The 24,388-nt window shown below is 36.6% G+C and overlaps 1 protein-coding gene and 1 pseudogene across 1 annotated transcript; both read right to left on the minus strand.

Annotated features, from left to right (window-relative positions):
- Positions 1-2,249: 2,249 nt before the first annotated feature.
- On the minus strand, positions 2,250-23,111 carry LOC115958283 (cytochrome P450 76T24-like). The gene is made up of 3 exons (XM_031076688.1): positions 23,067-23,111; positions 3,151-4,034; positions 2,250-2,883 (listed from the first exon to the last, which is right to left on the minus strand). Exons 1-3 carry the CDS (start codon positions 23,080-23,082, stop codon positions 2,272-2,274), a joined length of 1,512 nt encoding a protein of 503 aa, XP_030932548.1. The 5' UTR covers positions 23,083-23,111; the 3' UTR covers positions 2,250-2,271.
- On the minus strand, positions 21,020-22,922 carry LOC115958285 (annotated as a pseudogene).
- Positions 23,112-24,388: the final 1,277 nt, after the last annotated feature.

Raw genomic sequence — 24,388 nt, forward strand, 5'->3', positions numbered from 1 at the left:
AGTCACACTGTTCAGGAGTCTTTTCCCATCAATGTGGCTAGGACGTTTGTTGGCGCATTCAATGCAGAGGTTACGTCTTCTCCTTGAACCACTCCCACACTGTACCCCCGTGCGAGTCTCATTCTACTCGCCTTTTCTTTTGAGAGCGCTTTGAAGGCTGCCTTTAATGACATGTTGTTCTTCCCTTTTAGGCCTTGGGATGCCGAGGACAGGGTCATCCTCGGCTGCATCTTTAGGCTATTTGGTCTTTCACTACTTGTTCACAGCAACCACTCTCCTAGGCGCGGGCCTTGGGCCCTAATGGAAAGTGGGCCGGGACCACAAATTCTCTAGCCCTACAGGAACAAATGATGTAAATTAGTACAACGAACTGAAAATAAATGTATAATTAAATATAGTCATATACCGAATGTGTACAAAATGGGTGTAATCTTATACATCTAATTTAGCGCCCTAGCTACTAGAAGATTTATCATCGACTTTTGCAATTGGATGGTGATTTGTTTAAAACATTTTGCACGTTTTCTTTGCAAAACACGGAAGTGGAAGAGTTAACATTAAGAGAAGTTGCCTTTCCTGACTTTTCATCTTCCATGTTGATGTAACATTTTTCTTCTTCTTTTTTTTGGAGAAGGTTGATGTAACATTTTCGACTTGTAGCTAAGCTAGAATGAAAATGCAACTGTAAGGAAATAAAAAATTAAAGTGCGAAACAGTAAAGAGTTGTTTATATAGCAAAATATGCGTAATGTTGAAAGTAACAATAAAACTCTCTTTTATTGAGGACTTCTTTTTGTATTCTACTTGAGTGTTTATTGTTATGCGTCTAATTCCATATATAGCTTTATTTCTGTTCGTCCCAATTGCCCAGGAATGCTTGAGGGTTAAACGATCACTACATATAGTAATTAGCTTTAACATTAATATATAAAAATAAAAATAAAAACAGTTGCATCTAAGAACATTGACATTAATCGAATAAACATAGTTGCATGTCCACCTTGTTTCTCAACAATTATTATACTATTTTTAAATTTATTGTAACACATAACATGACGATTCAAGAAGATTACTACCAACGGTGAACAATAATGCTTGTGGAAAATCCTATCATTAAACGATTCTACTCAGGTACAAACACTTGCCTAAAAAACAGAAATAACAGAAGTTACGCTCTAGTTGGAATAACCCGGAGAGGCTTAGCCCTGTGTAAGGTGAGTCCAAAGGTCTCACTCTCACTCATATCCATATCTTCTGGCTTCATCTCATCTGCAAGCTTCCAATTAAAGAAATGTACAAGAGATGCCAACATTAAGGGCATCATCCGATTAGCAAATGGCATTCCAGGACAGATTCTTTTTCCAGCAACCACTCTCCTCGGCGCGGGTCTTGGGCCCTAATGGAAAGTGGGCCGGGACCACAAATTCTCTAGCCCTACAGGAACAAATGATGTAAATTAGTACAACGAACTGAAAATAAATGTATAATTAAATATAGTCATATACCGACTGTGTACAAAATGGGTGTAATCTTATGCATCTAATTTAACGCCCTAGCTACTAGAAGATTTATCATCCACTTTTGCAATTGGATGGTGATTTGTTTAAAACATTTTGCACGTTTTCTTTGCAAAACACGGAAGTGGAAGAGTTAACATTAAGAGAAGTTGCCTTTCCTGACTTTTCATCTTCCATGTTGATGTAACATTTTTCTTTTTTTCTTTTTTTTTTGGAGAAGGTTGATGTAACATTTTCGACTTGTAGCTAAGCTAGAATGAAAATGCAACTGTAAGGAAATAAAAAATTAAAGTGCGAAACAGTAAAGAGTTGTTTATATAGCAAAATATGCGTAATGTTGAAAGTAACAATAAAACTCTCTTTTATTGAGGACTTCTTTTTGTATTCTACTTGAGTGTTTATTGTTATGCGTCTAATTCCATATATAGCTTTATTTCTGTTCGTCCCAATTGCCCAGGAATGCTTGAGTGTTAAACGATCACTACATATAGTAATTAGCTTTAACATTAATATATAAAAATAAAAATAAAAACAGTTGCATCTAAGAACATTGACATTAATCGAATAAACATAGTTGCATGTCCACCTTGTAACTCAACAATTATTATATTATTTTTAAATTTATTGTAACACATAACATGACGATTCAAGAAGATTACTACCAACGGTGAACAATAATGCTTGTGGAAAATCCTATCATTAAACGATTCTACTCAGGGACAAACACTTGCCTAAAAAACAGAAATAACAGAAGTTACGCTCTAGTTGGAATAACCCGGAGAGGCTTAGCCCTGTGTAAGGTGAGTCCAAAGGTCTCACTCTCACTCATATCCATATCTTCTGGCTTCATCTCATCTGCAAGCTTCCAATTAAAGAAATGTACAAGAGATGCCAACATTAAGGGCATCATCCGATTAGCAAATGGCATTCCAGGACAGATTCTTCTTCCAGCTCCAAAGGGAATTAGCTCGAAGTTTTTTCCTTTAAAGTCAATGTCTTGTTCTATGAACCTTTCAGGCATAAATAAATTTGGGTTTGTCCATATGCTTGAGTCTCGTCCCATTGCCCACACGTTTACTAGTATTTGTGCATTTTTCGGCACAATAAAGCCACGCATTTCTACATTAGTCTCAGCCTTGTGAGGAACTAGAAAAGGTGCTGGTGGGTGCAAACGAAGGGTTTCTTTCACTATTGCTCGTAGAAAAGGGAACTTTGAGATGTCCACTTCTTGAACTAGCCGATCCTTGTCGAGAACTTCTTTAAGCTCGTCTCGGGCTTTAGCCATTTTTTCAGGGTTATGTATTAACTCAGACAGTGCCCATTCAACAGTGCTTGATGTTGTGTCAATCCCTGCAATAAATAAATCCTGATACAAAATAGTGTGAGAGCTAGACTTATAGAGCACTTTGCCCAAGTTTATTAATGAAGACAAAAAATAATGCTCTTAATTAGTTTTTTTCTGCGGCTAAAAATTAATGCTAAGTTGCTAACTGCTAAGAGCACTCATCGGAGCTTGTATAATAAAAAAAAGTACCACATTAATGCATTTTACGCTTCTACTTCTAAAGTTACTTAATAAAAAATTAATATAATTAAGTGTTTTGAAGCAAAGTTAAGAAAGGTATTTAATTACCAGAAGCAGACGTTTGAAATCGTCACAGCTGAATTCTGAATTATCTTCTTCAGTGAGATTAAGGAAGGAATCTAGTACATCGTTGTTTGTCTTAGAACCCTCTGATGAAGCTCTTAATTGCACTCGTTCCTTGATGATACCATCAAAAATTCCGATCAATTTTGTAAAATAACTCTTCATCCTTTGCCGTATACCCTGCGGGTCAACTAAACGAAGTGCTGGGAAATAGTCTACAATGTTGGACTTTCCAAGAAGCTCCATTATACCAAATATAAGGTTCTGGAACTCTTGGGATTGTAAATTTGAACTATACTGTGCCAAGTCAATGGAAAAAAATGTGTTTGATATGGTATTAAGTACTGTAATGAAGGCTACTCGACCAATATCAACCACTTCCCCACCACTGCAACATTGGTCAACATGGTCAAGTAATTCTTTCACCTTTTTCTGTCGAAGGATTTGTGTGGCATCGAGTTGTTGTGGAGCAAATATTTTCGTGACAGAAAGTTTCCTGAGGTTCCTCCAACGAGCCAACGTGGGCAACCACGACATTGAAACTTTGGGGTGGTTAAATACTTGGATAGAGTCCGGGATAGTTCGGCTGGAGAGGGCTTGGTCATTTTTTTGCAGTGCTTCTTTGGCTATGTCTGGAGAGGAAATGACTATGGTTGTTAAGCTCCCAAGCTTGAGAGTCATTAAGGGTCCATAGGTTTTGGAGAGCTTGGCAACATCTTGATGGGGTTTATTGCCCAGCTCTAGGATGTTTCCGATGATTGGAAAAGGGCGAGGACCTGGGGGAAGTGTGGAAGAGCCAGACTTCCGGCCTCCTAGAGCGGCAGTGAGCACATGAATGCATGCCCACACGATGGGAAGTATTAGCCAAAATGATAGGTGGTCCATTAACTCAACTTTGCTTTGTGTTTCTTGTCTTTGTATTTTGTGAGGTAACACAAAGTAATGGGTGTTGGCTCAAAAGTTCTATTAGACTTGTGAATATTGTATTCAACGTGTAAAAATTATGGGGTTTGCCTTTATATAGACAAACATATGATGTGTGCAGAATAAATGTGCGTATTACATTATGTATTAATTTAATACAAGACATATGTACGATAGATATGAGAAAGCAATGGTTGTGCTGTCTCAAAAACTACCGTCTAGATTTTCAAAGAAACACCACATCCTTTAAGAGGCAGTGGAATCCATCAGGTGGACGTCATATATAATTTCCTAAGGATTTGATATATAAAGTTTACAAACTAACTTATTTTTAATTACAAAAAATTATTTTAAACATTTGTTTATTATGTTCTTCATAAGTAGTAATGAATCATATTCTTACTACATCAGTTTATAAGTTTTTTATAATGAAATTCGTAGTAACTTTAATATTTTTCTTATGAAAAATATTATATACTCCTTAAGGCCTAGGGCAGGCATAATAATAATTTCTTGATATTCGCAAGCTGCACAACAATCACAAATTGGCTTTACTAGACGTTCTATATTTTTAAGCATACCCTTAACTACTAATTAGGTCACTTCTAGCTATATTGAAATCTTTCATCTTTGAGAATTTAATTGGGAAGTGAGAAAGTTACCAATAAGGATTTTTTTTTTTTCCAAATTTATCGTTAGAAGGAAAATGTGTTATGTGCGATCCGGTAAATGACTTGTTTTAGGGTTTGTGTGTGTGTGTGTATATATAGTAGACAAAATTTAAGAACAATACAAAATGATTTACTTTTATGATTATGTAAACAAAAAACAACAGCTAGATTTTATAAATAAATTATGTAAACAAGTACAGTAAACTAAAATAAATATATAATTAAATATACTCACGGACGGAATGTGTACAAAATGCGTGTGATTTTATACATCTAATTTAGAGCTCGACTACTAGAAAGAAAACTAGCTTGGAGTTTGGCATAGAGTTTGGTTAGAAGGTATCATAAGTTCAATGTATTTAGTAAGATTTAGGGTATGTTTGGATATCGCTTATTACTAAAAACTGAAAATACTATAACAAAATAATTTTTAAATGTGTGAATAGTATCATGGGACCCAATTTTAAAGTTGTTTTTAAGAGAAAAAAAAGTACTTGCAGGTCCCATGAACGGGACCCACTAAAAACGCTGGACGTGCAAAACTCCAAACGCTGGATGCTATCCAAACCTATCCTTATCATCGATTTTTCAATTGGGCGGTGATTTGTTTAAAACATTTTGCATGATTTTGGTAGGTTATCTTTCAAATTCTAACTGTGAAGAAAACTAAAAAGTAAAAACATGGATATTCAAGAGTTTAACATGAAGAGTTCCTTTTCTTTACGTTTCCTCTTCTATCCGTGCAACATTTTCAACTTGTAGCTTATAGGCTTATATGAAGAGTCCAACATGTGGGTCTAATCTAATCCACCCCACCCACATCGGTTGGATAAGTTTGATTGAGTGAACATTTGGACAATGCGTCCAACGTCAGCGTCCAAGCGTTTTTTGGTGGGTCTCATGCACTGTTCACGGGACCCGCAAATACTTTTTTTAAAAAAAAAACAACTTTAAAATTCCACGGTACTATTCACACATTTAAAAATTATTTTACTATAGTTTTTTCAGTTTTTAGTTTTTAGCAATAAGCGGTATCCAAACAAACTCTGAGTGTAAGTTTGGATTGCGTTCCAAACTCATCACGTCTGGCGTTTGCATTCAGCAACTGTTCATGGGACCTAGTTGTACGGAAAAACACAAATTATTCATCATTTAAAAACTATTCAGGGGACCCATGGGCACTATTCATCATTTAAAAATTATTTTGTTACAATGTTTTCAGTAATAAGTTTTCTGTTTTCAATAATAAGCAGTATCCAAATAGACCCTAAATTGAGATTTTTTCAACTCAACCATGGTGAGTTAGATTGAAAAAACTCCTTAATTGGATCCAACCTAACACATGTACACTCCTGGTGAAAACTGGTATGTATTGCAAAGTATGTGTAATGTTAAAAGTAACAAGAAGACACTTTTTTGTTGATAACTTTTTTTTTTTTTTTTTTGGGTATTTTACTTAAGTACTGTAGTGAGATTTATTACATAGTATTTGATACTTTCTTCTTGAGTGTTACATTTATTATTCTAACAAACATTTGTGTTAACAAATATAAACATATTTTTATACGTCTAATGCTTGAGGGTTAAACAATCACAAATAGTAATTGTGGGGTTAAGGGCCCAAATCACATACTGGGCCTTAGGTCCTGTTCGAGGAGGTAAGTAATCCGAAGACAAGCAAGAAGTACAAAATGGTTCGAGTCAGACTTTACGAACAGAGCATGGACGGGAAGGTTGTTCGAGGAGGAGTGTCTCCTCGAACCGGCTAAGAATAAGTCAAGCACAGGACCTAATGATCAAGGCGATCTCCCAAGATGCATCAATGAGAAGGACGTACCCCAGAAACGTGTAAGAGAGAAGGAAATCCCAAAAAATATCTAAGGAAAAGCTGCTACCACTACATTGAATGCACTGTAACTACTTTTCAGACTGCATTTATGTGGAGAAGACCCCTGAACAGTACTGCCTTGGCAACCGCAACTCACAGAAAGCCAAAGTGGGTGTCTGATGGGATAGGTATTCAAGTAAGGGCTCAGATGATCAACAAGTGTGGGATCAAGATGATCCAAAGGGGGCTATATAATGGGAGAGACCCTCCTTCTAAGGGGGGGAAGCAAAGAGAGAAGAGAAAAGGAAGTAACATTGTAGCAATCTAGAACCAGACTTGTAGCAAAGCTTTGAGAATAATATTTAAGAATTAGTCTCCTCGGACTTGGCCAGAGACTTTTTTCTTTAGTGAACATCTATTATCTTTCTTTTTATGTCATTTAAATCTATAGGCCAATTAATTAATTCACTAAAGCCCAGTTTTCCAACCTATTCTCTACAAATTTATTACTTTGGGCTTTTTGGGATTAAGTCCATAAGTTTGTTGGGCTAAAAGTTCAAACTAGGTCCTTACAGTAACTAGAATTGACATCATATCATATCGTATAATAATAAAAATTGAGTCTAGAAGTCGTGGTTGTGCCAAATGGCTGCACCAAATTACAATTTTTAGATAAAAACAAAAAAACTTATTTATTCTTATCAACAATTATTAGTGTTTCTCTACTAAAAAACTATTGTTAGGGTTTTAATAAAACAAGCAACCTAGATTCATATCAACTTCATTTTATAAAAAAACTAGATTTTTAAGTTTGCAACGGCTTAATTGTTATTATCATTTTTTTTTCTTTTTAGTTCTTTCTTATTTTATTTTACATTTGGTTGATAATATTTTGACAGATACAATAATATTTAAAAAAAAAAATTTAATTCTGTCCTATTTGATTTTTAGTTTTTTTGATATGTTATTAACATTTGTTTTAATATAGGGGTCTTTTGTTTTTATCCAACCTACGATCTAAGATTTGAAATGAAACAGCCACATTAGCATCAACTCAAAAATCTATTTTGCCCCTAACAACAAACCACGTAAGCGCTAAAATCTCTTTAAAGATTTCCACTTGCAATTATATAGGATAAAGTATAAACTACTGCCTAACATAGTTTTTTTTTTTTTTTTAATTCAAAATTAGAATAGGTACTCTCAACCATGGTCTTAAAATTGAATCGAACTAGCCTATTCAGCCTTGAACTAGACCCCAATCAATTCCTGTGAAAATTGAAAAAACAAATGGTTCAATTGGTAAAAACAGGAGATGCAAGAGTTCAACATGAAGAGTTCCTTTTCTTGATGTTATGTCTTCCATCTGTGCAACATTTTTAACTTGTAGCTTACAGGCTTATATGAAGAGTCCAACTCATGGGTCTTGTAACAACCCCACCCCAACTGTATAGATATTGTCTGCTTTGAGGCCCATTCCCCTCACAGTTTTGTTCTCCCTTAAAGCACATAGCAGTGGGGGAAAAGGCCTCTACACAGTTAAGGAAGGTCACTCCTTATAAGCACATCCCCATGTGCTTCCCTAAGCAACTTGGGATTCCATGAATTGCAAGACCCCCTTTTGGGTCACTACAATCCACCCCCCTTACGAGCACACGTGTCCTCATGTGTAGGATCCACACTTCCGGTTAGGGCATGGCTCTGATACCATCTATAACGACCCCACCCCTATTGTGTAGATATTGTCCGCTCTGAGGCCCATGCTCCTTACGGTTTTGTTTTCCCTCAAAGCACATAGCAGTAGGGGAAAATGTCTCTACATATTTAAAGAAGGTCACTCCTTATAAGCACATCCCCATGTGCTTCCCTAGGCGATGTGGGATTCCATTGCAAGACCCCCTTTTAGGTCACTACAGGTCTAATCCGATCCACCTAACCCATGTGGGTTGGATAAGTTTGATTGAATTGAGATTTTTTCAACTCAACCATGGTGAGTTAGATTGAAAAAATCCCTTAACTGGATCCAACTTAACACATGTACACCCCTAGTGAAAAGTGATATGTATTGCAAAGTATGTGTAATGTTAAAAGTAACAACAAGACACATTTGTTATTGATAACTTCTTTTTTTTTTTTTTATATATTTTACTTGAGTACTATAGTGAGATTTATTACATAGTATTTGATACTTTCTTCTTGAGTGTAACATTTATTATTCTGACAAACATCTATGTTGACAAATATCAACTTATTTTTATATATCTAATTTCACATATCACGTTGTTTGGACCGAAAAGACCGAACAGTATCAAAGTGGACCGAATGGACCAAATTGAATCAAGATGGACTGAAATAGACCCCATGGACCAAAGTGGGCCGTATAAAATGAATTGGACCAAAGTAGACCTAATGGACAAAAATAAATCCAATGGGCCGATTTGAACGGAAATAGACCCAACGAACAGAATTGGACCAAAACCGTGCTAGTTAATATAAAAAACACAGATGCATCTAAAGAATATTGACATTAGTGGAATAAACATAGTTCCATGTCCACCTTGTTTCTCAGCAATTATTATATTATTTTTAAATTTATTGTAACACAACATGAACATTCAAGAAGATTACTACCAAAGGTGAACGATAATGCTCGTGAAAAATCCTAACATTAAACAATTCTACTCACACACATATATGGGCCTAAAGAACAGAAGTTACTGAAGTTACACTCTGATTGGAATAGCCCGGAGAGGCTTGGCCCTGTGTAAGGTGAGTCCAAAGGTCTCACTCTCACTCATATCCACATTTTCTAGATTCATCTCATCTGCAAGCTTCCAATTAAAGAAATGTACAAGAGATGCCAACATCAAGTGCACCATCAGGTTAGCTAACGGTAATCTAGGGCAGATTCTTCTTCCAGCTCCAAAGGGAATCAGCTCGAAATATTGGCCTTTAAAGTCAATGTCTTGTTCTAAAAACCTTTCAGGCATAAATAAATTTGGGTTTGTCCATATGCTTGAGTCTCGTCCTGTAACGACCCAAGGAAAAGCGCTAGCCACATCTGCGCTATACCTCAAAAGGACTAGTCACAATTGAGGCTCCTTGTAGTTGTTAATAAAGCCCAGATCTACCCAGTAAATACCCGATGTGGGACTCATCACACACCCACACACATCACACAATCAATCAAATTGGGGCATCACAATCTCCCCAACTTAAATCCCTAACGTCCTCGTTAGGGCCCACTTTGTGGGGTAATGTCTCCAAGCTCACACGGGGTTACCGGGCCGGCTCTGATATCATATGTAACGACCCAAGGAAAAGCGCTAGCTATATCTACGCTATACCTCAAAAGGACTAGTCACAATTGTAGCTCATTGTAGTTGTTAATAAAGCCCAGTTCAACCAAGTAAATACCCGATGTGGGACTCATCACACACTCACACACATCACACAATCAATAAAATTGGGGCATCACACGTCCCACTGCCCACACGTTTACTAGTATTTGTGCATTTTTGGGCATAGTAAAGCCACACATTTCTACTTCAGTCTCAGCCTTGTGAGGAACTAGAAAAGGTACAGGTGGGTGCAAACGAAGTGTTTCTTTCACTATTGCTTGTAGAAAGGGAAACTTTAAGATGTCTACTTCTTGAATTAGCCGATCCTTGCCAAGGACTTGTTCAAGCTCGTCTTTAGCTTTAGCCATTTTCTCAGGGTTATTTATTAACTCTGCCAGTGCCCATTCAACAGTGCTTGATGTTGTGTCGATCCCTGCAATAAATAAATCCGAACACAAAATAGTGTGAGAGCTAGAGTTACAGAGCACTCTGCCCAAGTTTATTAATGAAAACAAAAAGTAACGCCCTTGCGTTTGCTTGGCTGCTAAAGGTTAGTGCTAACAAAGAGTAGGAATTACGTGACTCCAACAAAACTACTGAACAATCTACTCATATATTTTTGTCCTTCTTTGGACAATATTTTCCTTTTTTCCGACTTTCCAAATATTCTTGCTCGAATTAGTGCTACAATGTAGTTACTAATTTTCGAAAATGATGATGATCTTGAAGTTGATAAATATGATGAGCTAGCTAGGCTACCGAGTATTAGATTCCCATGACTACATGAAGAAATATAGGAATCATTTTCTCTCATTTAAAAAATGACTAAATTGTATTTATAACCTTAAGATGAGCTTAATTAGAAAGCTTATTATGAGCTTCATCCTGCCCTTCTACTTCTTAAGTTACCTAAAAAGAAAATCAAAGAAAAGATATAATTATGTATTTTGAAGCATACTTAAGAAAGGTAGTCAATTACCAGAAGCAAATGTTTAAAATCATGGAAGCTAAATTGTGATCCATCTTCTTCAGCGAAATTGAGAAAGGAAAGCTCTAAGTTTGTGTAAAGGAAAGCTCCTCTAGATCTCACAAGAGATTTACACAAACCGCAATATGAGCAACACTAAAACGTGACTAGTGTTTGCCTTTTATACTTAGGACAAATAAGAAACCCTAAAAACGTTTTAAAACACCTACGGCTGAGTTGGAAAAATCTGTAGAAAATCATTCTGCCCGAGCTTCGATCGATCGAGCCTAAGCTTCGATCGATCGAGCCAGGCCGAAAGGCACAATACTTTCCTGCTTTAACTCGATTCCAACTTTACATATATGCACAACTTTGAGCTAGACTAAAAACACTTCTAAGCACATTGTTTTGATCATGGTTTGCCAACAGTACAAATTAGAGTCTTAAATACATAAAATCTTATTGTATTGTTGGCAAACCATGATCAAAACAATGTGTTTAGAAGTGTTTAAAGCTAGCTCAAAGTTGTATGTCAATGTTAAGTTAGAATCGAGTGTAAAGCAGAAAGCACTGTGGCTTTCGGCCTGGCTCGATCGATCGAAGCTTATGCTCGACCGATCGAAGCTCGGGCAGATTGCTTTTCTGCAGAATTTTCCAACTCATCCCTAGTTGTTTTAAAATGTTTTTAGGGTTTCTTATTTGTCCTAAGTATAAAAGGCAAACCCTAGCCATGTTTTAGTGTTGCTCATATTGCGGTTTGTGTAAATCTCTTGTGAGATCTAGAGGAGCTTTCCTTTACACAAATTTAGGGTTTTTAAGGAGGAGATATTCTCTACACCTTGATAATCAAAACAGTTGCTGCCATTAAAGCTTAAAGAATACACAAGCGGGGGTGCTTGTAGCTGGTGGGAATCCAAGAAAGAAGGAGTCCGTAAATTCGGAGCTTGCACGTGGTCGTGTCAGTAAGTTCTACTGGTTGGTAGCATTAGGAAGTCGAGCGGGGGTGCTTGTAAGTCCTTTTGTATGAACTTTGATTCTTTCTGATAGTGGATTCAAGTTTACCTTGAGGATAGCTAGGTCAAATCCTCCCTAGGTTTTTACCGGTTTGGTTTCCTGGGTGATCATATCGTGTGTTATTTATTTTCTGCTGCTTTGCATGATTTGATCTTTATTATTGTGATAACCTAGACTTGTTTAATTGGACTAAGTAACAACTTGGCTAATTACCTAGATTTAATCAATTGTTTAAGGGGTCTAAAAACTATCACCTCATAATATACATATCAATTTTAAGTCATGTGAGTTTGGCATCAAGCCTAATAGTACACACCAATTTTAAGTATTAAGCAATTTAAACCGAGGCTTCACCTTATGTTCATTTTGTGCATGTGCTACACTTTCTCGAGCACAAAATCTTATAATATGCACTAAGGTGTTCATGATTGGCTAGTGAACAGTGGTGAGATGGTTATTTATGCTTTTCTCTAAAAGTTCAAGTCCAACATTCAAAAACATGTGACTTCAAGATTAAGACAAAGTAATCAAAAACCATAAACATCTTTCCCACACAACATGCACTACAAAGTTTTAACTAGTAAAGTGCAATAAGTAAGCTCATCAAAACTAAACAAGGTACAAATGACATGTTATGTGAAAACAAATTGACCAACCTTGTTCTCAAAAACTAAGAAGAATAGTACAAAACAAAATTTTCTTCCTTTTTCTTCCTTTTTTTTATAATTTTTTTTAAATAAAAAAAACACCTAGAATGAAATGCATGAATGTTATGCACTGCAAATCCTAGAAAACAAAAAACAAAACAAAACCAAAGAACAATGGTCACAAAGTGTAAAGCAATGAAGCATAAGGACCATGTCAGAAAGACTCAGTTAGTTCGAGTCTTTTGCATCTAAAACCTTTTAGATGCACCATGAGCACTGGAGTTTTTATTCACATGGGAATGATTACCAACTCCAAGATAGGAATAAAGGTTTAAAACCTTTACCAATTCACCAATGAGTACCATAGGATCTTGTGCTTGAGGCACATGTACTTTTGGTTTGTTTGCTCTCTTTGCAGCTTACAGCTTGTAACAGTTTGGATGAATGTGTCCAGACTTTCCACAAAAGTGATAAACCCATGCAGGCTTATCATATGTCTTGTTCTTAGATAGGGTAGTCTTCTTAGACTTAGACTCTTTCAGATCAACCTTAATCTTCTTAGATGATGAAACTTCTATGGGTTTGACAACCTCACTCACGGGGGGTTTGACAGTTTCACTCACTATCTCACTCACAGAAGGTTCAAAAGAAGATGAAGGAACAAACTTAGTGGAATGGGGAGCAGACACAGAGATGCTTTCAACATAACCTAATCCAGTTTTGTTAGAAAAAAACTTTTGAACACTCAACATTTGATCAAGTTTAGAACTAGCAGATCTAGCAACAGATAAATCAAGTTCCAAAAATTTAACTTTATCAAGCAAAAGCATATTCTCAGTTTTCACATTGTTCAAAAAATCATTAGCATCAAACAGTTTAACAAGCAAATTCTTCTTATCAAGCTCAAGAGATTCAATTTTCTTTGGGCCAAGTTCAACATTCATAGCATCATTTGCAGCAACTTTGCAAAGTTTATTATAGACTTCTTGAAGATCTGCATCTTTAGAGAGTTCCCCATCAAAAGGGTTCTCTTCAACATATATGCTCTCATCGACTACAGCAGTAGCAGTGAAAGTAATGAAGTTTCCATACTCATCATAATCAGACTCATTATCAGAAACTTCACCATCACTAAGGATTACAGCCATAGCCTTACCCTTAGACTTCAAATAGGTAGGACATTCAGATTTCATGTGTCCATACCCTTGATATCTAAAACACTGAGAGCCCAAAGAATTATTGGAAGATTGACCTACTTTTTCTCTAGGTTTATCATTATTGTTAACCTTAGTGGGATCGTACTTCCTAAAGTTTCTAGGTTCAACAGTGTTTGTGCCTCTTGCCTTTCTATTACTAGTCCTGAGAAAGTTTCTAAAGTTCTTGGCAAGGTAAGCAATCTCTGTAGCAGATAGCTCATCATCAAATTCACCACCTTCAACATTATCAACTGACTTAAGAGCCATTGATTTGGATTTGGTAGTTTTGGGTAGATCCAACTCATAAGATTGAAGAGATCCTACAAGTTCATCAACAGGGATGGAGTTCACATCCTTACTTTTAGTAATGGCAGTCACCTTGGGTCTAAAGTCTTCAGTTAAAGATCTAAGAATCTTCCTAACAATTTTAGGTTGATCATAGATTTCACCCAAGTTAAAAGCAGAATTAACAATGTCATTTAATTTAGCATAGAATTCATCAAAAGATTCATCATCAGACATCCTAATTCTTTCAAATTTAGAAGTCAATTGCTGCAATTTATTGATTTTGACAGCCTTTGTACCTTCATGCACAGTCTGGAGGATATTCCAAGCAGTATGAGCAACCTCAACATTAGAGATTCTCTTAAATTCCTCTATAGAAACAGCGTTAAAGATCGCATTCATAACCTTGCTATTAAACACAGCTGCTTCTTTTTGAGAAGTTTCCTACTCACTAACAGGAGTAGTGGACTTCTCCAATCCATATTCAACGGAGTTCCACACTCTCTCATCAATAGATTTCAGGAATGCTTTCATCCTTACTTTCCAATAAGCATAATTATTCCCATCAAAGTGAGGAGGAATAACTAGAGAATGTCCGTGTTCCACGACAACAGGTGTTAAGGATCAGCTTAGTGATCAAAAGAGCAACCCGCTCTGATACCACTTGATAGTTTTTAAACTCCTTAAAACCAATTGATTTAACCTAGGTAATTAACCAAGTTGTTACTTAGTTCAATTTAACAAGTCTAGGTTATCATAATAACAAAGATCAAATCAAGCAAAGCAGCAAAAAATAAATAACACAAGATATGATCACCTAGGAAACTAAATCGGTAAAAACTTGGGGAGGATTTGACCTAACTATCCTAACTATCCTCAAGGTAAGCTTAAATCCACTATCTTGAAAGAATCGAAGTTCATACAATAAGACTTACAAGCCCTCACGCTCGACTTCTTATTGCTACCAACCAGTAGAACTTACTGACACGACCACGTGCAAGCTCCGAATCCACGGACTCCTTCTTTCTTGGATTCACCACCAGATACAAGCACACCCGCTTGTGTTTTCTTTAAACTTCCATGGCAGCAACTGAGTTGATCATCAAGGTGTAGATAAATCTTCTCCTTGAAAACCCTAAGTTTGTGTAAAGGAAAGCTCATCTAGATCTCATAAGAGATTTACATAAACCGCAATATGAGCAACACTAAAACGTGGTTAGGGTTTGCCTTTTATACTTAGGACAAATAAAAAACCCTAAAAAAGTTTTAAAACACCTAGGGCTGAGTTCGAAAAATCTGCAGAAAACCATTCTGCTCGAGTTTCGATCGATCGAGCCTAAGCTTCGATCGATCGAGCCTAGCTAGGCTGAAAGGCACAATGCTTTCCTGCTTTAACTCGATTCCAACTTTACATAAATGCACAACTTTGAGCTAGACTAAAAACACTTCTAAGCACATCGTTTTGATCATGGTTTGCCAACAATACAAATTAGAGTTCTAAATACATAAAATCCTAAGTTTTTAGAACCTAACATTTCATAATAAATGGTGGCCCTTCGCCGTGCACCTTGTGGATCAACTAAACAAAGTACTGGGAAATAGTCTGCAATATTAGACTTTCCAACTACTTCCATGACACCACATACAAGCTCCTGGAACTCTCGAGACAATGCACTTGAACTATACCGTGCTAAGTCAATGGGAAAAAAAAAGGGTTTGATATGGAATTAAGTACTGTAATGAAGGCTGCTCGACCACTTCCCCACCATTGTTGCAACATTGATTAACATGGTCAGGTAATTCTTTCACCTTTTTTTGTCGAAGGGCTTATGTGGCATCGAGTTGTTGTGGAGCAAATTTTTTCGTGGCAGAAACTTTCCTAAGGTTCCTCCAACGAGTCAATGCAGGCAACCACACCATTGAAACTTTGTGGTGGTCAGCTACTCAGCCGGTATCCATGATAGTTCGGCTGGAGAAGGCTTAGTCTTTTTTTTTTTTTTTTGGAGTGCTTCTTTGGCAATGTCTGGAGAGGAAATGATTATGGTTGTTATGCTCCCAAGCTTGAGAGTCATAAGGGGTCCATAGGTTTTGGAGAACTTTGTAACAACTTGATGGGGTTTGTTCCCAGCTCCAAGATGGTTCCAATGATTGGAAAAGGGTGGGGGCCTGGGGGAAGTGTGGATTGTTGAAAAAATAATAGTGAATAAACAAGTTTGATACAACAAACAATATCCCAAATAATTAGCAAGAATGTAAATAAGCAATAATAATATAAATTTAAGTAAATTTAGGAACAATCTCACAATGCTATAGAATCATGCAAAGAGTGTTGTCCTTAAAGGTTGATTCATGTCACCCAAAGTAAAACTTGGTGCGATTGGTTCTCTTGGCCAAACAACCCCCCAGGATTAGATTATAGTATCGACCTTTGTGATGTACGCACTTCCACTCACAAAAGGTTTAAGAATAACCTTCTATTGCCTTTCCTTAAAAAAAAAAAAAAATTCTTACAGAAAAATATGTGGGAGAGAAAGATAATAGAGTTGTGTATATCTAAAATATAGAGTAGTAAAAAGACCATTTAGAAAATGTGTTATGATGAGTATTATATAGGCTACTTATGAAGATAATAGTCTATAGTTATTAGTTACTAATAACCTTTAAAAGCCCAACAGCTATATTATTAATTATTGCCTAACGGCTATTTTTCTCATAATTGCCTAACGGCTATTTTTTTTCATAAATTTCCAACGACTAAAAAATAAATAAGAATAAAAGTGTTTGAACACACACCCACATCAACAATCCCCCACATGTTACAAACACAAAATAAGAAAGGCACACAGCTAAAGAAAGGTACCAGAAGGTTTTAACCATACATAGGATAAATAACTAGGAACTAAAAGACAATGGTGGAGTTAAAACTCTTTTAACCAAGATATTAGTAAACCAAACTTACCACCCACATAACTTCTTTATCAAGATTGTTCTTAAGCAGGTTGGCGCGTTATCCAAGCCATGCGCCACTGGGTTTCATGAGAGCTCTAGAGACCTACCCAAAAAGTCTCATAGGAAGCGGCACAACTTCCACTCACACATAGGTGGCATCCATCAGGAGTGCGTGCAGAACACCCTATCCTAACAAGTAGGGAGTATGGATCCATTATGAGCCTAAAGCTCAGCCTCCAACAATTTGCAACTTAATCAGTGGCATCCATCAAGAGTGCGTGTAGATACACCCCATCCTAACAGGTAGGTATATGGATCCATTAAAAGCCTAAGCTCATCCTCACCAAATTCTACAACTTAGCACTGTCTCACGCCATAAGGATGGACTCATCACTAATCTCCTTAACAAGATAGCGAAAAACACATAATAAATGACAGTGCCCACATAGACCATTAATGACCTCTACTCATTTAACCCCTTACATGGAATCACCCATTATAGAGGTTGGGCATTAGTCACAGTGTCACAACTTAGGTATTAGTCCAATCCTCCTAGATGTCTCACTCACTAGCCTTCTTGCTAGTGGTTTGGTCAAAGGATCGACCAAGTTCCTTTCTGACCTCACAAAGTCCAAGGACATAACACCATTATCAATAAGCTGCCTCACAATATTGTGCCTCAATTGGATATGTTGACTTTTCCCATTATAAATTTTGCTCTTAGCACGTGCTATGGCAGCCTGGCAATCACAATGAATGCAAACAGAAGCAATAGAGTTAGTAAAAAGAGGTATATCAATTAATAAACTCCTAAGCCACTCGGCTTTGAACCTAGCCTTCTCTAAGGCCACTAACTCTGCTTCCATGGTGGAACTCGCTATGTAAGTCTACTTGGTTGACTTCCAAGAGACAGCCCCTCCAGCTAAACACATATCCACTAGTGGGCTTTACCTCATCTGTATCAGAGATCTAATTAGCATCACAATATCCTTCTAAAACAGTAGGACAGCCACAATATGACAAACCAAAATCAAAAGTCTCCTTTAAATATCTCAATAATTTAGATATTGCATCCCAATGCTCAATACTAGGATTACGAATGTATCTACTCAATCTACCAACAACATATGCAATATCAGGATGAGTACAATTTGTCAAAAACATTAAACTACCAATAATTTGTGCATATTTATCTTGTGAAACACTATCACCACGATTTTTAACTAGGCGCACCTTTGAGTCAAATGGAGTAGACATAAGTGACATATCAAAATGTTCAGATTTTTTAAGAATTTTCTCCACATAATGAGATTGTGATAGTATAATGCAATCATTGTCCATAAGGATCTTAATGCCAAAAATAATATTTGCCTCGCCTAAATCTTTCATATCAAATTTAGAGGCAAGAAAACTTTTAGTATTGCACAACATTATGGCTAACTCCAAATATAAGCAAGTCATCAACATATAAACAAATAATGACACCTTCATTATTATTAAACTTACTATATATGCATTTATCTGCACCATTAATCACATATCCATGTGTAAGCATCATATTATCAAATTTCTCATGTCATTGTTTAGGTGCTTGTTTTAATCCATACCAGGATTTAACTAATTTACAAACTTTATGTTCTTGTCCATGGACAACATAACCCTCGGGTTGCTCCATATAAATTTCTTCTTCTAAATCGTCATTTCAAAAAGCAGTTTTGACATCCATTTGATGTATAACAAGTTTGTGAATAGATGCAATGGCAAACAAAGTTCTTATAGATGCAATACTAGTACCGGAGAATAAGTATCAAAATAATCAACATTATGTTTTTGCTTATAGCTATTAGCTACTAAGCGTGCTTTATACTTATCTATTGTACCATCCAGTTTTAATTTCCTTTTAAATATCCATTTGCAACCAATAGGCTTAACCTTAGGAGGAAGCTCAACTAATTCCCAAGTATGATTAGACATATTAGAATCTAATTCACTATTAATAGCTTCCAACCAAAATGGTGAATCAATAGATTTAATTGCATCATAATAACTTACAGGTTCATTTTCAACAATATAGACAAGGAAATCGTTACTGTAACTCTTTTCCTTCCTAGCTCGCTTACTCCTTAATTTTTGCACATCATCAACAAGATCATTAGAAGTATCAACAGATTCATGCAATACTTTTTCCTTATTTTTTAAAGGAAACAAATGTTCAAAGAATATAGCATTTTCAGATTCAATAATAATGTAAGATTCTAAAATATCACTCTTGATAACTAGAAATCTATAACATGAACTATTGCTAGCATATCCAATAAATACACAATCACATGTTCCAGAACCAAGTTTTCTCTTTTTAGGCTCAGGCAGCATAACCGTAGCCAAACACCCCCACACTTTAAGGTATTCCAAGTTAGAGGCTTACGTCTTTCCCAAAGTTCATAAGGAGTTTTACCCAAGGATGTCAATACCGTGCCGAAGGCTGTACCAGTTTGGCCACCGGTACGATATATTTCGGAGACCGGTGTACCATTTCGAGTTTACCGCTATTTTATATATTTAATATATGTATATATACACACACACATATATACACAAAATCTCTATTTACCATAAAACAATACCTCAAAAATTCATGTTTACCATAAAACATTACTTCAATTAAGAACAAATAATTCATAGTTTTAAACTGTAACATCAACTAAAAAAAAAAAGGTATATTTCATGTTTCAGTCCGATATCCAATTACCAGCCGGTACAGCCGGATTTCGCCGGTACGATGTCGGTACGGCCGGTATTTTTCCGATACGAAACAAGGGGGTCAAGCATACCGGATTGTTGGCCGGTACGGTATATTCCGGCCGGTACGGTACGGAATCGATAACCTTGGTTTTACCAATTTTCTTATGAGGTACCTTATTTTGTATATAGCAAGCCAAAAGAATGGCTTCCCCCCACATATTGGAAAATAGCCCAAAACTAACAAGCATAGCATTCATCATCTTTTTAAGAGTTCTATTTTTCCATTCGGCTATTCCATTAGATTCAGGTGAATAAGGAGGAGTTACCTAATGAATTATGCCATTTTGTTCACAAAATTCTTTAAAAGAGTTCGACTCATATTCACCTCCCGCTCTATCAGTTCTAAGTCTTTTAATCCTTTTATTCTTTGGGTTCTCAACTTCATTTTTATACTTTATAAACATTTCCAAAACTTCATCTTTGGTTCTTAGTAAATAAATTTTAGTGAATCTAGAATGGTCATCAACAAAGATTACATGAAAATTTTTACCACCTCTATGGTACGTTTGGATAGAACTTATTTTACTGAAACTGAAAATTGAAAACACTGTAGCAAAATAATTTTTAAATGTGTGAATAGTGCTGTGGGACCCATTTTTAATGAAAAAGTTGTTAAAAAGTGGTATTTGTGGGTTCGACAACAGTGCAAGGATGCACTGTTCACAGTTGAAAAGTCAACCTTTGCGGCTGAAAGCAAAAAAAAAAAAAAAAAAAAAAAAATTTGAAACGCGCATTGCAGCAAACGTGGACACAGCAAACGCGGATCCAAACCGCACCCTAGTCATTGTGTGTTTTAAATCACCCAAGTCACTATGTACCAAACTAAGGAGTTCAGATTCTCTTGTTACAGATTTACAAGGTTTCTTGGTGATTTTAGTTTCGGCACAAATTTCACATTTTTCCATGTTTGCTTCACTTAGTGAGTTTATGATTCCATATTCTTTCATTTTCTTTATGTAACCAAGATTTATATGTCCAAGTCCACCATGCCACACATCAATAGAATCAACCAAGTAAGCATAAGAATATGAACCCTGACACTACATATAGTAATTAGCATTAACATTAATATATAAAAATAAAAATAAAAACAGTTGCATCTAAGAACATTGACATTAATCGAATAAACATAGTTGCATGTCCACCTTGTTTCTGAACAATTATTATATTATTTTTAAATTTATTGTAACACATAACATGATGATTAAAGAAGATTACTATTTACTACCAACGGTGAACAATAATGCTTGTGGAAAATCCTAACATTAAACGATTCTACTCATGCACATACACTTGCCTAAAAAACAGAAATAACAGAAGTTACACTCTAGTTGGAATAACCCGGAGAGACTTAGCCCTGTGTAAGGTGAGTCCAAAGGTCTCACTCTCACTCATATCCATATCTTCTGGATTCATCTCATCTGCAAGCTTCCAATTAAAGAAATGTACAAGAGATGCCAACATTAAGTGCACCATCCGATTAGCAAACGGCAATCCAGGACAGATTCTTCTTCCAGCTCCAAAGGGAATTAGCTCGAAGTATTTTCCTTTAAAGTCAATGTCTTGTTCTAAGAACCTTTCAGGCATAAATAAATTTGGGTTTGTCCATATGCTTGAGTCTCGTCCCATTGCCCACACGTTTACTAGTATTTGTGCATTTTTGGGCACAATAAAGCCACGCATTTCTACATTAGTCTCAGCCTTGTGAGGAACTAGAAAAGGTCCTGGTGGGTGCAAACGAAGGGTTTCTTTCACTATTGCTTGTAGAAAAGGGAACTTTGAGATGTCCACTTCTTGAACTAGCCGATTCTTGCCAAGAACTTCTTTAAGCTCGTCTCGGGCTTTAACCATTTTTTCAGGGTTATTTATTAACTCAGACAGTGCCCATTCAACAGTGCTTGATGTTGTGTCAATCCCTGCAATAAATAAATCCTAATACAAAATAGTGTGAGAGCTAGACTTATAGAGCACTTTGCCCAAGTTTATTAATGAAGACAAAAAATAATGCTCTTAATTGCTATTTTTTCTGCGGCTAAAAATTAATGCTAAGTTGCTAACTGCTAAGAGCACTCATCGGTGCTTGTATAATAAAAAAAAGTACCACATTAATGCATTTTACGCTTCTACTTCTAAAGTTACTTGATAAAAAATTTATATGATTAAGTGTTTTGAAGCAAAGTTTAGAAAGGTATTTAATTACCAGAAGCAAATGTTTGAAATCGTCGTAGCTTAATTCTGAATTATCTTCTTCAGCGAGATTAAGGAAGGAATCTAGTACATCGTTGCTTGCCTTAGAACCCTCTGATGAAGCTCTTAATTGTACTCGTTCCTTGATGATACCATCAAAAATTCCGATCAATTTTGTAAAATAACTCTTCATCCTCTGCCGTATACCCTACGGGTCAACTAAACGAAGTGCTGGGAAATAGTCTACAATGTTGGGCTTTCCAAGAAATTCCATGATACCAAATATAAGGTCCTGGAACTCTTGGGACTGTAAATTTGAACTATACTGTGCCAAGTCAATGGAAAAAAATGTGTTTGATATGGAATTAAGTACTGTAATGAAGGCTAATCGACCAATATCAACCACTTCCCCACCACTGCCACATTGGTCAACATGGTTAAGTAATTCTTTCACCTTTTTCTGTCGAAGGGTTTGCGTGGCATCGAGTTGTTGTGGAGCAAATATTTTCGTGGCAGAAAGTTTCCTGAGGTTCCTCCAACGAGCCAACGCGGGCAACCACACCATTGAAGCTTTGGGGTGGTTAAATACTTGGATAGAGTCCGGGATAGTTCGGCTGGAGAAGGCTTGGTCATTTTTTTGCAGTGCTTCTTTGGCTATGTCTGGAGAGGAAACTATGGTTGTTATGCTCCCAAGCTTGAGAGTCATAAGGGGTCCGTAGGTTTTGGAGAGCTTGGCAACCTCTTGATGGGGTTTGTTGCCCAGCTCCAGGATGTTTCCGATGATCGGAAAAGGGCGGGGACCTGGGGGAAGTGTGGAAGAGCCAGACTTCCGGCCTCCTAGAGCGGCAGTGAGCACATGAATGCATGCCCACACGATGGGAAGTATTAGCCAAAATGCTAGGTGGTCCATTAACTCAACTTTGCTTTGTGTTTCTTGTCTTTGTATTTTGTGAGGTAACACAAGGCAATGGGTGTCGGCTCAAAAGTTCTATTAGAATTGTGAATATTGTATTCAATGTGTAAAATTGCATGGGGTTTGCCTTTATGTAGACAATCATATGATGAGACACGATGGGAAGTATTAGCCAAAATGCTAGGTGGTCCATTAACTCAACTTTGCTTTGTGTTTCTTGTCTTTGTATTTTGTGAGGTAACACAAGGCAATGGGTGTCGGCTCAAAAGTTCTATTAGAATTGTGAATATTGTATTCAATGTGTAAAATTTAGGAGTGGCAAACTAAGCCCAAACCTATTTGCCTATCCAAACCCACCCATTCTAATTGAATCCAAACTCACCCAATTATTAGTTGGGTTAAATAGGCATCAACCCAGTTAGACCCAATAATTATTGGGTTTTAACTAAAAACCCATTGAACCCCATTTAAGTTTATCCCAAAAACAATATACCCAAATTCAACCCAACCCAACTCATATATTAAAAAAAAAAAAAAAAAAACACCAGCCCTCAGACAAAATTAGACTCTAATTTTCTTATTTATGTTTCCCTAACTTTCTCGGCAACCAAACACATTCCAATTTCAATAATATCTTAAACAAAAGCAAAAGAGAGCTCGCCAGAGTCCATTTCTCTCGGTTCGAAGCATCGAAGGAAGCATTTTCCAAACCTTGAGAGAAATTCAAGACGGAATCGAAGCTAGAAACGATTGGATGATCGATGGGAAGAACCTGATTAAGGTGAATCTCGTCGATGACGGCGACGCCAACCAACGCATTGGCGTAAGTCGAAATCGGAAGCTCTTGCTCCAGCAACCGCTCGCAGCTCCGCTGCGAGATCTAAACCTTGAAGCTCTCGATGATCTGCCATTTATGGTGAAGCAGAGGAAAATTCGATGAACATGGACTTGGTGGACTTGACGAACATGGACTCATCGTGGCATCCCCAAATGTTCTCCGACGAGTCAACAAGGTACTTGACCCGACACGCGATGCCGTAGATTTGGGTCCTGGCCGAGTTAGGATGGATGATGAGCTTGGGGGTTTCATCGATGGAGGAGAAAGCTTTTTTTCTTTTTTCTTTTTTGTATGTTGGTTTTCGGTTCGTAAATAACTAGAATCCAATTTTCAAAAGTCATTTCCTTATTTTTCTAAATTTTCTCGGCAACCAAACGGTGGGCATTCCTCCATTTTCCTGTCTGTGTGCTGTTACTGTGTTTAGGACATTTTGGTAATTTTGATAATTGGGTGGATTGGGATTTACCCATTATAATTGGGTTGGGTTGGGTTTGGGTTAGAAAGTATTAGTTAAATGGGTTTTAATGGGCAAATGGGTATTATATACCCGAAGATTCTAGCCTTTTGCCCTTAATTTTTAAAAAATTTAGCAACATGTCCCTCTTTCGAAACCATATAGGGATATGCCCCTGTTTCGATACTCGATTACCTTAAAATCGAG

This window comes from Quercus lobata, chromosome 8, assembly GCF_001633185.2.
Source record: "Quercus lobata isolate SW786 chromosome 8, ValleyOak3.0 Primary Assembly, whole genome shotgun sequence".
Classification (NCBI taxonomy): domain Eukaryota; kingdom Viridiplantae; phylum Streptophyta; class Magnoliopsida; order Fagales; family Fagaceae; genus Quercus; species Quercus lobata.

Excerpts from the sequence above, each read along its gene's own strand:
- LOC115958283 (XM_031076688.1), bottom strand. Across the intron at positions 2,884-3,150 it reads ATTTCAAACGTCTGCTTCTG|GATTTATTTATTGCAGGGAT; the intron begins GTAATTAAATAC and ends ATTTTGTATCAG.